General features: G+C 46.3%; 1 protein-coding gene across 1 annotated transcript; it reads right to left on the bottom strand.

Moving 5' to 3' along the window:
* Positions 1–6492: 6492 nt before the first annotated feature.
* Positions 6493–14222, bottom strand: LOC147101689 (volume-regulated anion channel subunit LRRC8D-like). Its single transcript, XM_085965492.1, has 2 exons — positions 13765–14222; positions 6493–10256 (listed from the first exon to the last, which is right to left on the bottom strand). The coding sequence occupies exon 2, from the start codon at positions 10252–10254 to the stop codon at positions 7747–7749; it is 2508 nt and encodes an 835-aa protein (XP_085821618.1). The 5' UTR covers positions 10255–10256; positions 13765–14222; the 3' UTR covers positions 6493–7746.
* Positions 14223–15609: the final 1387 nt, after the last annotated feature.

Here is a 15609-nt window from a genome sequence, read left to right as displayed (position 1 = left end):
TTTAATAAAATACCACAGGCTTTTAAAGTAAAGTATTTATTTGAAATACAACTTTTTATAACTGAAATGCAGATATGAGAAAATTGCAAACTTTCATTTATTAAATAATTTCCAGCATAAAGATTTGCTGATTGGGCTCCCCAATGGCTCAATGAATAAATGTCCCATTAGGTGTACTGAGCCACAGAGACAGGGAAGGTTCTAAGTCTGATCCTGAGTCCTTGTTGCTTTAACCAAATCTTAGTCAGAGCAACAATAGGGGGTAATACAATTGGGGTTCGCTCCCTAAGGACGAGGAAGAAAAAAATTGTTTTAATTCTTGGATGTGTATTTATTTTACCCTCCTTGTGCCTCATCACTCTCCTCAAAGGTGTTTATGTCCCCATGGATGGATTTAGTATAGCTAGATGAAGACAACTACTCTACTGGGTCAAAATCCTGGAACTCCCTCCCTAACAGCACTGTGGGAGCACCTTCACCACATGGACTGCAGCGATTCAAGGCGGCGGCTCACCACCACCTTCTCAAGGGCAATTAGGGATGGGCAATAAATGCTGGCCTTGCCAGCGACGCCCACATCCCATAAAAAACAAATTTAAAAAAAGGTCCAAATTCCCAGGCAAGGCAGCTGAAGGACCCCTTGAGCCAGAGGTTGCATGTTCTGCAATTCCACTTTCTCCTCACTTGTGCTTATGCTCACTAGATACTTTCACCTGCAACTCACTCCCCTGACTTGGATAAATATATATTAGCTGGAGTGCCCGGCGGTGCCGAGGGAACTCAAGAACCCTGTGCCATGTTTATAAAACTGTTTATGAGACTGTTGGGATTGAAGAACTCTTCCTAAGCACCCAGGAGGTGGTTCTTTAACTTCGTTTTTTGTTAATGGAGAACAAATTATTTTCATATATATAAATGAGTTTGTCTGTCTGTGTGGGAAGGAGAGAGAGAGAGAGCGGGAAAGAGAGAGGGGGAAGGAGAGAGAGGGGGAAGGAGAGAGAGAGAGGGGAGAGAGAGAGAGAGGGGGAAGGGGAGAGAGAGAGAGAGAGGGGGAAGGAGAGAGAGAGAGAGAGGGGGAAGGAGAGAGAGAGGGAAGGAGAGAGCGAGGGTAGGAGAGCGAGAGAGAGGGAAGGAGAGAGAGAGAGGGAAGGAGAGAGACAGAGAGGGAAGGAGAGAGAGACAGAGAGAGAGGGAAGGAGAGAGAGAGGGAAGGAGAGAGAAAGAGAAAGGGAAGGAGAGAGAGAGAGGGAAGGAGAGAGAGAGAGAGGGAAGGAGAGAGAGAGGGAAGGGGAAGGAGAGAGAGACAGAGAGAGAGAGGGAACGAGAGAGAGAGAGGGAAGGAGAGAGAGAGAGAGAGGGAAGGAGAGAGAGAGGGAAGGAGAGAGGGAAGGAGAGAGAGAGAGAGAGACAGGGAAGGAGCGAGTGAGGGAAGGAGATAGAGAAGAGAGGAAGACATGCCGGGAAGGGGCTGGACTCAGAGCCCGGCGGGTGAAGAAGGGCGGCCGCCATTTTGTGAGGTCGGCGGGAAGTTTGAATCGCGGCGGCCGAAGAAGGCGAGATTGTGGGTTTAAAATTTTTAAAAAAGGATCCAGAGGAGATGTAGGTGAAGCCGGAGGTTCTCATCACTCGGGCTGTGTGTGTGTTGTGTGAGTAGACGGAGACTCCCTCCCCGCGCTCCTTCTCTCCCTCCCCCTCGCTCTCCCTCCCTCCCCGCTCTCTCTCCCTCCCTCTCTCTCTCTCCCTCCCTTCCCTCCCCGCTCTCTCTCCCCTCCCTCCCCCCTCCTCTCCCTCCCTCCCCCCTCCTCTCCCTCCCCCTCTCCTCTCCCTCCCCCCCTCTCCTCTCCCTCCCTCTCTCCCTCCCCCTGTCTCTCCCTCCCTAGGGCCTCAGGCCCAGCCTGACTCACCTCAGCTGAGCTCCCGCTCCGGCCCGAGCCCCCGTGCGCGGCCTAGCACCTCAGCCCCGGCCCGACTGACCTCACCTGAGCTCCCACTCCGACCCAAGCCCCTGTGCGCAGCCTAGCGCCTCAAGCCCGGCCCGACTCACCTCAGCTGAGCTCCCGCTCCAGCCCGAGCCCCCGTGCACGGCCTAGTGCCTCAGGCCCGGCCCGAGTGAGCCCTGATGAGCTCCCGCTGCGGGCCTCCGATGCCGCTCCGCTGCTGGATTTATTTTGGGATTAGCCTGGAGAGAGAGGGGGGAAAGAGCGCCTCAGGCCTAGCCCGATGGACCCCTGCCGCTTCGGTCTCTGGTTTTTCACGCTCCCGCACTAACGGCAGTTTGAAGGATTCGGCCCCGCCCACACACGCCATGAAACGCCCCCCATGACGCAGCACGCTCCCCCCACAGGATTGGTCAACCTTCACGTCACTCAACGCTAATGAGCCGTAGGATTGGTCAACCGCTAATGAGCGGATTTTGTCTGTTTTTTGAACGTTTTTGTATAGTGTCCGAACAATTTTTGTCTGGCCAAAAAGTAAATATGCCTATGACACTCCCCCAATCATAAGCTTTCTTTTGATATAACACATGTGGAGTTTGCACATTCTCCCCGTGTTTGCGTGGGTTTCCTCCGGGTGCTCCGGTTTCCTCCCACAATCCAAAGATGTGCGGGTTAGGTTGATTGGCTATGATAAATTGACCCTTAGTGTTAGGGGGTTACGGGGATAGGGTGGGATATGTGTTGGTGTGGGGGTTACGGGGATTGGGTGGGATATGTGTCGGTGCAGGCTCGATGGGCCGAAATGGCCTCTATCTGCACTGTGGGGTTTCTGTGATGTGTAGGTACACTCTAACTTTTGAGTTAAGCCTGGACATACGTACAGACAGACAGACACCACGATCCTTTTATATATATATATATATATATATATATATATATAGAGAGAGATAGATAGATAGATAATCTGCACTGGTGTTTGCCACAGTAGGAGTGCAGGACGTTGGGTGCTGTGTGGCGCTAGGTTGAAGCTGTGTAGTTGGCTGGGTGGCTCTTCTTGGGCACCAGGAAAAGCAGAAAAAGAACATACTTTACAATGCTTCCAGTAACACTACTTAAAGCATCGAGATTGCAGTGTGTTACACTGAATTGCTGCAATGTGGGCCCATGTTTGAAAGAATGAATGGCAGTATACAAGGAGCTATGCAATAAATAGTAACTGATACTTGCCATGAGCTGGCTGGAGGCCTCCAAATTCAGCTCCTCCTCCTCCCCCACCCACCCCCCACTCCAATCCCTACCGACTCCACACCCATAGTCCTGATGACTTTCTCCTCATAAGGAGTCAAAGGTCATAGCTTTGGTGAACCCTCTTCCTTCTGCAAGCACTGCTTTCTGTTACGTGTACTCTGCTCCTGCAGGCAGATATGAAAGGGACAGATGTAAGAAAGAGGATTGTGAAATTAATTATAACAAAGTGCCCAGGACAACATCCACCTTATGTGAGTGTGTAAAGATACAGCTGCAAGAAACCCTATGTTGCCATAGTACTGCTTGATTGATCTATTTAATGGCCAACATGGCGAGGACAGTGATATGTCAACAGGGACTAGTAAACCAGAAGACTCTGAACATGCCTATGCATTTACAGTAATCAGGAATTGGCAACATGCTCTGATTTCTCTCTCTTTTATGTTGCTCCAACTTTATAATGAGGACCACATTGGCAAAACAACCAATTAAGATGTCATCGCAGGCATGCTCACTTACCTTGAGAAACCTTGCCTCCGCCAAGTAAGTCTTCCTCACCCCCTCCTAGGTTTGGACGAGAGATGAGGCAACAATGACACTCTCTGTCACCTCCATTCATATCGCCCTGCCTGTACCGTATAATGCTGGGTAGTCATCTCTGCCTGGGCCACATGTTACCAGCTAAGGTCAACATCTTACGATAGCAAAATACTGCGGATGCTGGAAATCCGAAATAACAACAGAAAACGCTGGAAAAACTCAGCAGGCCAGGCAACATCCGTGGAGAGAGAAATAGAGTCAACGTTTCAGGTCGAAACCCTTCATCAGGACTGAGAAAAGAGGCAGGAAATGAAACAAAAGGCAGTTTGGGGGCTGGGAAATGGGGGAGGGGACGAAAGAAGAGACATTAAGAGATATTCAAGGTGAGACGAGATGGTAATAGGACAGGTAAAGAAACAAACAATGAAGTGTGAAATGCGCCGGCAGAGTGAGAGACAGCTGCCATGTGGGAGAGACAGAAAAACAAGGAAAAGTCACAAACCAAAAGTGTGGATAAAAAATACAAAAATATAACAGGGGCTGAGGTTATGATCTGAAGTTGTTGAACTCGATATCGAGTCCGGAAGGCTGTAAAGTGCCTAATCGGAAGATGAGATGCTGTTCCTCGGGTTTACGCTGAGCTTCCGTGGAACAATGCAAGAGGCCGCAGACGGTGAGGTCCGAGTGGGAATGGAACGGTGAATTAAAATGACAGGCGACCGGAAGCTCGGGGTCACCCTTACAGACTGAACGGAGGTGTTCCGCAAAGCGGTCACCCAATCTGCGTTTGGTCTCCCCAATGTAGAGGAGACCACATCATGAGCAGCGATTACAGTATACTAGATTGCAAGAAGTACAAGTAAATCGCTGTTTCACCTGGAAGGGGTGTTTGGGGCCCTGGACAGTGGGAAGGGGGGAGGTATATGGGCAGGTGTTGCATCTCCTGCGCTTGCACGGGAAGGTGCCGGGCGAAGGGGAAGGGGTGCTGGGAGTGATAGAGGAGTGGACTAGGGTGTCTCGGAGGGAGCGGTCCCTACGGAATGCTGAAAGGGGATTTTTTGCATCTTTATGTGCAGGTGGTATCATTGTTGTAAGGGGACCGTATTACTGGCCTCGTTGTCTTGGCTCACACATGAAGAATGGTTGATGGAACGAGGAATTGCAGGGTGAGTGATGCCTGTGGACCCAAACCCAGTGAGGAGCTATACCTTCAGCAGAGAAGGGATTGAAGAAAATTGGCAGAATATGATGACGATAAATGACTAAAGAACCTTAACACTTGCACATCAGGAAGCTGCCCCCATTTTTTCCCCTACCCTCCTCTTCTAAAGACTTTAATTCTTTGTTGTTGTCCAGTTCTAAGGATGTCCATCTATTGGAGCCTCACACAAGTGGTCATTCCTCATATGTGAGCCTTGACTACTGAGTGTTGGGAGGCAACGTTCCCGCTAAGCTGCGCGGCCGGAGGTCCCGCTCTGGCCGCTCACCAGCTTTTCAATGAAAGAAAATGTGCATGCGCGAAAATTTGAATGGGCCGTGCAGCCAGTTAAAGGGACCGCGCTCCAAAAAGAAGTTACAGGGACCATTGTTGGGAGGCTAATTGATGGCATCGCAATCAAGCCTGATCCTATTTCCATGTAACATCCAATACACTTGCATTTCCAGCATGCCGGGAGGGAGGAAGAGTGTGCAGGTCCTGGGGCTTAGGAGGAAAAGAGGAGAAGCTTCACAGGCGCAATGACCATAGTAACATCAGCAAAATAGAGGGAGACAAGGAAAACTGTGATGGAGAGAGAAAATAATCAGGTGAGGAAACTTTTTCTTATATCTTTAAAAGACCAGGATCACACAAAGAATGGCAATTGTGCAGACTACTGGAGCAATGCTGGTGCCGTTCACATGTACCTCAACACATGTCATCTGTTCAAAGAGAGAACATTTGTTGAGCGGTACTGTTCAGTTTGGTAAAAGTTAAACAAAAAAAATCATGTGCTCCCACCATTAATGCAATTATGTCAATCTTTATATTTCTGATGCTTGATTGGGTAAAACAGAGGTCACCTTTTCAGCCAATCAGAGGCCATATTTTGCAAAACATAAAATGCTGGAAATCTGAGACAAAAACCGAAAATGCTGGAAACACTCAGCAGGTCAGGCAACATACGTAAAGAAAGAAAATTGGTTAACTTTACAGGTTAAATTATTATTAATAATAAATTATTATTCTTTCATAGAATGGTTACAGCACAAAAGGCGGCCATTCGGCCCACTGAACCCGTGCCAGCTCTCTGCAAGAGCACTTCAGCTAGTCCCAATCTCTTGCCCTTTCCCTGTAGCCCTGCAAATTTTTTTCCTTCAGGTACTTATCCAATTCCCTTTTGAAAGCCATGATTGAATCTGCCTCCACCACCCTTTCAGGCAGTGCATTCCAGATCCTAACCACTCGCTGCGTAAAAAAGTTTTCCCTCACGTCGCCTTTGGTTTTTCTGCCAATCACCTTAAGTCTGTGTCCTCTGGTTCTTGACTCTTCCGCCAATGGGAACAGAAGTGTTCTGACGAAGGGTTATACCTGAATGATTAACCTTTGTCCTTCCTTTACAAATGCTGCCTGACTTGCTGATAAGTCTTCAGCATTTTGGGGTTTTGCCACATTTTGCAAACAGGATTTCCACATCCAAAATGGACTGCAGGACTCCAGAGATAGAAGAAAACAGGTAGGCAGTGTAAAACTCAAATATTTGGGGGGAAAATATAACATAAAAAATAGAATAGGGCTTAGAAATAGAATAAAGGAAAGTTAAAGAAAAGTAAAATTGAGATGTTAGGAGTAAAGAGAAGTAAAGGAGTAAACTGAAGTAAAGTGCTTAATTTTTTTTAAATTACTCAATTTTTTAATTCTACTCCTGACATCTGATTAGCTTTATTACCATAATATTAGCGTTTGTTCCAACACTGCAGTGTTTGAGCTGAATTTGTTTAAAAAGCCAGGCAGCGAGCATGAATTTCTCCTCATCTGCCCCAAGTTTATGAGTGCATTTATGCTGCAGATACTCAAACCACAAAGCACTAGTTGTACATTGTTCACGTTAGGGAGTATCTCATTTATAATAGCAAAAATGCTGCCTGGCCTGCTGACTGTTTCCAGCGTTTTCTGTTGTTACCTCATTTATAATGCCTGATTCTAATTGGAGTTCTCCTGCCAAAAGCAATCTCTCTACAACTGTGCTTAATGGTCTGCACAGAGCTCCCCTCCTGGGGCCTGTTAAGTTTTAAATGTTTTGAGAGCAGTGGCGAGAGTCCTTTAACACTTATTAAACCTGGTGCAATGCTGCACTGGGGTTATACTCCATGCAGTGTCAAACCCAAGTGGTGTAAGAATGCCTCCTCCAGGGATCTCATATTACCCGCCCCCACCCTCCTCACGAGTGAGGTTAGGACCGGAGTCCAGAATTATACTGCAACTGTAACATCACTGCAAAGCAGACACCACTTTGCAGTGACAATAAACATTGTTACTATCAAAAATCTGAAATGTGTGGTTAAAGTTGGCTGATTATATACAAATTATACCTCAAAACCAGACAAAATTGTTGTTCTTTTCTCATTTTATTAGGATTTATGTATTTATTCAGGTGTGATTCTCCAGTATAACCGAAAACGTCTCCGGTTGAATTTTGCTTCAGATTTTCACCAATAGTTAAGTAATGAAGCCCAGTTTGTACATTTAGTTCTGTTGGGTTTTATACGCTTTCCTATTGGTCCTTCTTAATATGCAGAAAAGATAAACACCCGAGTATCTTAACCATTCGTTGTTTGATAAGGGACAGCTACTGACCAATATGCCCTGTTAACGCATGATATTGTGGAGTAATCTTTCATTCTTCGCTCAGTTTGATTGCATGCTGAGACATTGCCAGGCTGTGTAGTTGTTGGTTTGGTTAAGGGGGGGTTAGAAACGTGTTTTCTCTTTTTTTGGGGCCAGTGGGGCAAAAGAATCTTTGGTTTGATCGCATGCCTTATTTTATACAAGGTGGTCCAATTCAGGATGTGACATCTTGTTGGGAATTAGGAGTCTGATCTCGGGAGGAGCCTCGGGGTTGGCATTCATATTTATTCTGATTTGTATAGGAAGTGTCTCGAACATGTACTCATCCAATACCAGGCCACTCTGTTTCAGTTTGCTACACTGTGCTATCTCAACAGGGAGTTCTTCCAACGGATTTCCTTTGAGTTCCAGTTTTGAAAGTAGGGCACACTGTTGGATTTTCCCACTAAGGGATTTTAGTAAGTTATTGTTCAGCTTCAGAGTTTTGAGCTTCTTACACTGGAACAGCTCGTCTGGTAGAACTTCTAACTTATTGGAACTCAAATCTAGGTACTTGAGGTTTTTGAGGTATCTAACAGCCGTGGGAATCGCAATCAGACGATTATTGCTCACGTCCAAATGATGTAGCTTCTGACTGGTAAACATACTATTTGGCAAGGTTTCAATCTGATTGTTGGATGCATTAAAACGTTCAAGGTTGCCAATGTAACTAAAGCTATCTGGAACGGATTTGATTTTGTTGAAACTAAGATTGAAGGAGGACAACCGGCGCAGGCGTTGCAAGTTTTCGATTTCTTCAATTGTGGACAACTCGTTGCCCTGAAGGTTCAACTCTTGCAGGTTGGAGAGGCTGAAGGTGCCCTGCGGAATCTTCTCCAGATCACAGTTTTGCAGATTAAGACGGGCGAGGTTGACCATGCTGCCCAGATTGTGGAGCATCTCCAGCTTGTTCTTGTTGTTGAAGATCGACAGCTCGGTCAAGTGGGGCGCCACGTACAGCACGTTGAAGGGGATCTTCACCAGGTTGCTGGTGATCTGAAGGACCTTCAGGTAGCGAAGCTCTTTTAAGAACTCCATCTCCAACGTTGTACTCTCGGTGTTGACGTTCCCAATCAAGCAAAGCTCTCTCAGTCTGGTCAGCTTACTGACCCACTCGGGCACCTCCTCGTGGTCCGAAAAGGTGACCGACAGCGAGTGCAACTGGTTGCTTAAGAAGAATAACACGGCTGGTTTCACGGTGACGATGCAGCTGACGATGGAGAGTTCTTCCAGGTGGACCAGTTGGGTGACCTTGGTGTTTATGTTGATGTCATTGCACAGCTCCATCTTTAAGACCTGTATTTCGGTCACATCGTAGACGGCCTCGGGAATGCCCGTCAACATGAAGAGGTGGAGTTCCAGCTGATCCTTGTTGTTGCGGATCAGCTGCTGCCGGACCTTGTCCGCCGTCCAGTCGCTGTTCAAACTCAGCAGCTTCAGTTTCTTCTCGCTGGCCTCGGACAGGAAGATGGAAAAGCGCTTGCCGTACAAGGGGTCGTACTGGTCGATCAGGTGCAGCAAGAAGGCGAAGTCGTTCTTGACGTTAGGGATGTCGCTGAACTGGGTCTCCCGTTTCTCGAAGGAGTACTGCTTCAGCGGCGTCCTCAGGACCCAGCTGAGGGTGCGGAGGCAGAGCAGGAGGTAGATGGCCACCAGGGACAAGTAGAGCAGCAGCAGCCTCCTGAGCAAGAAGGCCACACTGAAAGTGCAAATGAAAAGCCCGTAGCCCGTCACCGCTTCGGTGCCGGGTCGACATATAATGTCAAAAGCCACCGCTTCCACGAATACGGCGAAATAGCACAAAATGGCCACGCACTGCAGGGTTTTAAGGACCAGCTGGCCCACGTAGAGTTTGTAGATGGTGTCCTCTTTTTCCACGTGCAGCCTGAATTTCCTCACTTTCTCAAACAAGGCTTTGGCTCGCTCGCCATCCTTCTTGTCCAGCAGCTCGTACTGCCTCAGTATCACCGGGTTGTTGCGGGTGAAGCCTTTGCTCGGGTCGCTGATGCCACGGGCCACCGGCTTAAAGGACGCGGGGAGGCTTTTGCGCTTTTCTGGCGCCCTGACGTTCATTTTGCTGCTGTTCTCCGTGACCGCCAGAGAGAGGACATCGGTTGTCCAGGGTGACTCGAAACACTTGTCCAGGATAAAGATCAAGTGTTCTATCTTGGAGCTGGTCTTGGGATACTTGAACCAGAAGTTGCTGCATACCATTAAGGCGACGGTGTGCAGCAGAATGAAATAGGAGAAATATTTGGGAAACCAGGGCACCGCATGAAAATAGCACGCCTGGTTGACGTAGCGGTACTGCTGAAGGTCCAAGTTCGTTTCCCCTCCATAGATGGCATACACAGCAGTAACGTGACTGAGTCCAGCCAATTCTGGCTGACTTGATCTACCACCAAGTTGAGTTACATTATGAACCACGCTGGCGACTTTCAGGGTCGAGTTGGCTTCAGTGCGTGATCGGTTGCTGGAAGCAGAATCGGCCAGAATTGGCAAACAGACAGTCTTGTCCTTGTAGATCTGTGTGGTGCCGCCAAACACCGCGATCATCAGCATGATGATCGCCAAATAGTCCATGAAGGCGTCCCACCAGGGCTTAAAGATCCGGAAGGAGGGCGGGGATTTACTGACTGAAGAAATTTCTTCGAAGGTGAACATTCCTAAATACAGAAGAGGAGCACCATCATTCTTAGGATTCGTTCACAAATACAGATAGGAAGATTCCCAACAAAATGCATAGAGTGGACGAATTGTCACGAACAACAATTGGAACCTTGTTACCCCAGTATCTAAAGCAGGCGTTTTTACAGGTTGAGTGTTGCTTGCCTAGCAGTCCCGCACAAAGGCTACTACAGCTGACAACAACAACTTGCAGTTATATAGCGCCTTTAACGTAGTAAAACGTCCCAAGGTGCTTCACAGGAGCGATATTATCAAACAAAATTGGACACCGAGCCACACAAGGAGATTTTAGGACCGGTGCCCAAAAGCTTGGTCAAAGAGGTAGGTTTTAAGGCACGTCTTGAAAGGAGGGGAGACAGTAAGAGGTGGAGAGGTTTAGGGAGGGAATTCCAGAGTGTAGGGCCTAGGCCACTGGAGGCATAGCCACCAATGGTGGATCGATGAAAGTCGGAGATGCTCAAGAGGTCAGAATTGGAGGAGTGCAGAGATCTCAGAGGGTTTTCGGGCTGGTGGAGGTTACAGAAATAGGGAGGGGAGAGGTCATGGAGGGATTTGACATCAAGGATGAGGATTTTAAAATCAAGGGAGCCAATGTAGGTCAGCAAGCACAGGGATGATGGGTGAACAGGACTTGGTGTGGGTTAGGGCACGGGCAGCAGAGTTTTGGATCAGCTCAAGTTTATGGAGGGTGCAAGGTGGGAGGCCAGCCAGGAGTGCATTGGAGTAGTTGAGTCTGGAGGTAACAAAGGCATGGATGAGGGTTTCAGCAGCAGATGAGCTGAGGCAGGGCGGAGACGGACGATGTTATGGAGGTGGAAGTAGGCGGTATTGGTGATGGAGAGGATATGGGGTCAGAAGCTCAGCTCAGGGTCAAATAGGACACCAAGGTTGTGAATGGTCTGATTCAGCCTCAGACAGTGTCCAGCGAGAGTTGATGGCTAGGGCAGCTTACGGCAGGGACCGAGGACAATGGCTTCAGTCTTTATGGATAAAAAGTACCAAACCAAAATGCCATTTATTGTGGGGTAGCGAAGATGATAGGATGAGATACTGATATCCACCTTAGTGCCTTTGTTTGGAAATGAGACAGTCATTCTTTTTACGCTTAAAGGAAGCAAATCTGGCTCCAAATATTTCTAATGGTTCTTAGTAGATCTGCTGAGTAGCAGGCAGATAAAATTGGCCAGACTTGCTGCTCTGGTGACTCCTGTAATGAAATATGTGTATAGACAGGATCAATCTTGGCTGTGGTTGCCCCCCCCCCCCCCCCGATAGAATGGCCTGCCAATGCTCACTGTTTCAGTTCAGATTTGAAAAATAGCCACTTGGGTGATGCTGTCTGTCTCCATAGAGCTGTACCCTAGCTTGAGTCAACATCATGGTGTCAGCTGTGGCTCAGTGGGTAGCACTCTCACCACCTGAGTCAAGAAGGTTGTGGGTTCAAGTCCCACCTCCAGAGACTTGAGCACAAAAATCCAGGCTTACACGCCAGTGCAGTACTGAGGGAGTGCTGCTCTTTCGGATGAGATGCAAAACTGAGGCCCCGTCTGCTCTCTCAGGTGGATATAAAAGATCCCACGGCACTATATTGAAGAAGAGCAGGCGAGCTCTCCCCGGTGTCTTGGCCAATAATTATACCTCAATCAACATCACTAAAACAGATTATCTGGTCATTATCACATTGCTGTTTGTGGGCACTTACTGTGTGCAAATTGGTTGCCGCATTTCCTACATTATAACAGTGACTACACTTCAAAAGTACTTAATTGGCTTTGAGATGTCCTGAGGTCGTGAAAGGTGCTATATAAATGCAAGTCTTTTCTATCTTCAAGAGAGGAGAGGAAAGGGCGTGGAACATTGGGGAAAAATAACAGTTCTGCCGTCTAGGCATCAGATTTAATATTCTCTAAACTAGCAGTTATGCTTTAGAAAAACTATTAATGGTATACACTACAAGACAAGACAGCAGGTTGCACCATCATTGCTCAACTCCCCTTTACATAGCTCCTTAAAGATAACATTTTTGGCAGGGCTAATTAATGAATATTGTTTTATATATTGATTATTTTAGAATTTTTCATCTCTGTTCTTTGTAGGTTCTTTCACCCATCAGAAGACTTTACATTTATTTCCTGACCAAAAGAATTCCCAGGTGACTTGTTTCCTGCACCCTGTTAGTATTGTTCATGAACTGGCTATTAGGAGTTCAGCAGGAATTGCAAAATTATTGTCTTCGTGTACCTTTGTGAATCATGTGACCATTATTTTGAATTACGATAACCTCTTGAAATCTCCAATCCATGTAATTTCAGCATTTCAATTTGAAAGTGTTATTAGCACTTTGTTCCCATTTCCCCCCTCAATCTCCTCTCCTGAATGTGGTAGTTCATACTGCGGTATATTTCCACCAGGGCTTCCCCTCCACCCCCCGCAACATTACGTAAATAATTATCCTTCACCTGTCAACCTAGGCAGTGTGTGTCAGAAGGCTGTTTACCAGTTGAGCGAGGTTTGATATGGTTTTCACCTGTTGCAGACATAGTTTCCAGCAAGAGTAACTGGACAGTGATCAGGTGTAGGAATACTGACTCTCCTTCCGAGCCCAGGACTGCTAGTTTATTGAGACTCTCTCCCCCAAAAAGCTGTTGAGGCTAGGGATCAATTGAAAATTTCAAAATTGAGACCGATAGATATTTAAGTAAGGGTATGAAGGGTTAAGGAACCAAAGCAGGTAGATGGAGTTAAGATGCAGATCAGCCATGATCTAATTGAATGACAGAGCAGGCTCGAGACACTATATAGCCTATTCGTGTTCCCATGTTCCTATGAGACCATAGCCGATATTATAAAACATTTCAGCTGAAAGAAGGAACGTTGGTTTCTTCAACTCAGTCTTTAGGTTCAATGTCCTTTCAACTGCGTGAGCTTTGCTTATGACACAATCTGAATCACTTGATTAAATGACAGAACTTTGAAGCATCCATAACTCTATGTATAGCTTTCTCGCAGACTGTGACACTAAAGCCTTGAACTGGTGCCGTTTACATCTCATAACTAATTATCCTAATTTCCCTTTAGTGCTTACGTTTATGCCATTCAATAGCAGTACTCACCTATTACATTTTACAACTCGTTACACTACAGTTTTTTCATTTCTCATCTGAAGTTAATCCACTAAAAACAATTCATTTTTTACTGAAACTATTAAATAAAAGTCTTTTGTCGGTTTTGGATTGGTAAAAATATAAAATTTCACATCTATTGTCAATAATGATGACAAATAATGAGGGAAATATGTAAGGTGAATAGCCTCACCCACTGATGAATTCTTAATCTGGGTAAATGGGCTCATAAATTGATGAGCAGACAGATAAAGTCTAATCACCGAAATAGAAACATTAAAAGACAAATATTTATCATTGGAAGCATTGTAGTCTGAGGCATAATTTACCACCTCCTCTCTGTCCCTATTTTTTTTCTTCTCACTTTTCTGTTCTCGCCTGAAGGCTGGCTCTTGCAGAAGTCCAGTTCTACGGGTGTCTGTAGCCTTTTAGTACCTCGCCCATGTGATCATTCTCAACAGTGAATGTTGGCAGGCTATTTGACTGTGGTAACATCACATGTGAGCCAGATCCTCCTTTTGTCCAACAACCGAGCCTGGCCGACTTTGATCCTGTTCAAGAAAAATAAAAGCTGGAAGTTAATTTGTGCCAGAGGTTTTTATTTGAATTGCTGTAAGATACTTTTTGGCCTCCACTTTCCTGTGTCTGTGACTTGGTGTCCTTCTCCTCCTCTTCCTACCCTCTCACCTGTAAAGTGTCCTTCTATGTGAAGGGCACTATAATAATACGAGTTGTTGTTAGAAATTACATTATTGAAGAACTGGATGGGGCCTACAGCTCACTAAAGAACTCTGCCAGTGATCAGAGAACTCTCGATTGGTTCCGAGATTTCTTGTGTTTAGAATGTCTTTTATGATGTTAACCAGAACTCTGATTCAGTGTTCTTTCCTGCTTCTCTGGTTTTTTGATGAGGGTACAAGCCTGTCTCAAGTTACTTTCTCTTCCTATTTATACCTGACCTGCCTGGACCAACAGAAATTGTGACCAAGAGGACAGGTGGGATAAAGACCTGGCTTTCAGTCTCCAACCTGAGCGTTCTTAGCTAGCCCTTAAGAGATTTGCAGCATACTAACGTCTCTCCATGGGAAGTGCGTAACCTCTACACAGGTCTTCTCCTCCGCAGTGTGGCTGACCATTGGAAACTTGGTGGTGAACCTCCAGCCACCACGGCGTGATACCATCCTACCTTCAATATTCCTACAACTCTACATTCACAGAAACCAATAATAGATTATAATAGCAACATGGCCTTTCTCCTTCATTCCAAAGGATAGCCTAACGTGTCAATGAGATGAAAATTACAGGGACAATATTCTTTTAAAACAACTCCCTTCCATCTTTTCCCCCTTAGCAGAAGCTCAAACTTTTGTCCTTTTGCATTGGAATATTAACACAGCATTATAATTGAATCTGATGGATATTGCTAATTTTCCCCAGTTTTCTTCCCTGCTGTTTTGAAGGTGTTGACTCAGGCTGGGTTACAATTCCATGAGTGCCAGCTGCCTTCCACTATCTCACCCAAATGTCTATTCTTCATGAGTCAGCCTAGATGGTACCAGCAAGCTACTGAATTATGACGGGTGTCAACATTGTCTGATTCTGGCTTAAGCTGATGGACACACACATGCAGCTTCCCAACTGGGGTCACTGGGGAATGAACCAGTGTTAATTTCTCCCCTTCCCTGGTCCAGTGACTATGAAACCAATTGTAGTACCCCCCACAGCAGTGCCTTGGCCGAGATCAGCTAATTCAACGCAGACTCGTGATTGAACCAGGGATCTCCTTGTTCTGTATGTTTGATTACACACTAGGCGATGCATATGCTCACATCTATTGGGGGAGGAAGGAGACTTGAGCCAACACCAATGTAGTTAATATACACATTCTCAGCAAAGGCCCATGGAGTATCCTTGTCACTGATATAATAATGCACTCACAAATCCAGCAGCTCGGACTGAGGTACGTTCAAGGGACTGTATGGACCTCTCTAACATAGAGGTGTTCAGAAAGAGGCTGGATACTGCCAAAGGAGAGTTAGGACCGTAAAGGGATGAGCTTCAATGGGCTTTTCTTATCCTTGACTTTTTCCATGTTCTGTAAGATACCAGACATGTTTATTAGTGGAAAGATTATACAGATCAGAGGGTGGAAAAGCCCTTGTATCTGTCCTGGATACCAATTTGAGCCACTCCACCATCTGTGCCCTTT

Source organism: Somniosus microcephalus, chromosome 23 (genome assembly GCF_052327205.1).
Source record: "Somniosus microcephalus isolate GS21.2 chromosome 23, FLI_Smic_1.0, whole genome shotgun sequence".
NCBI classification, from domain to species: domain Eukaryota; kingdom Metazoa; phylum Chordata; class Chondrichthyes; order Squaliformes; family Somniosidae; genus Somniosus; species Somniosus microcephalus.
Note: the sequence above shows the minus strand (reverse complement) of the source record. Positions and strands in the feature narration are given on the sequence as shown.

What these genes read in the sequence shown, in the direction of transcription:
- LOC147101689 (XM_085965492.1), bottom strand. Translation starts at nt 10,254, where the DNA reads ATGTTCACCTTCGAAGAAATTTCTTCAGTCAGTAAATCCCCGCCCTCC.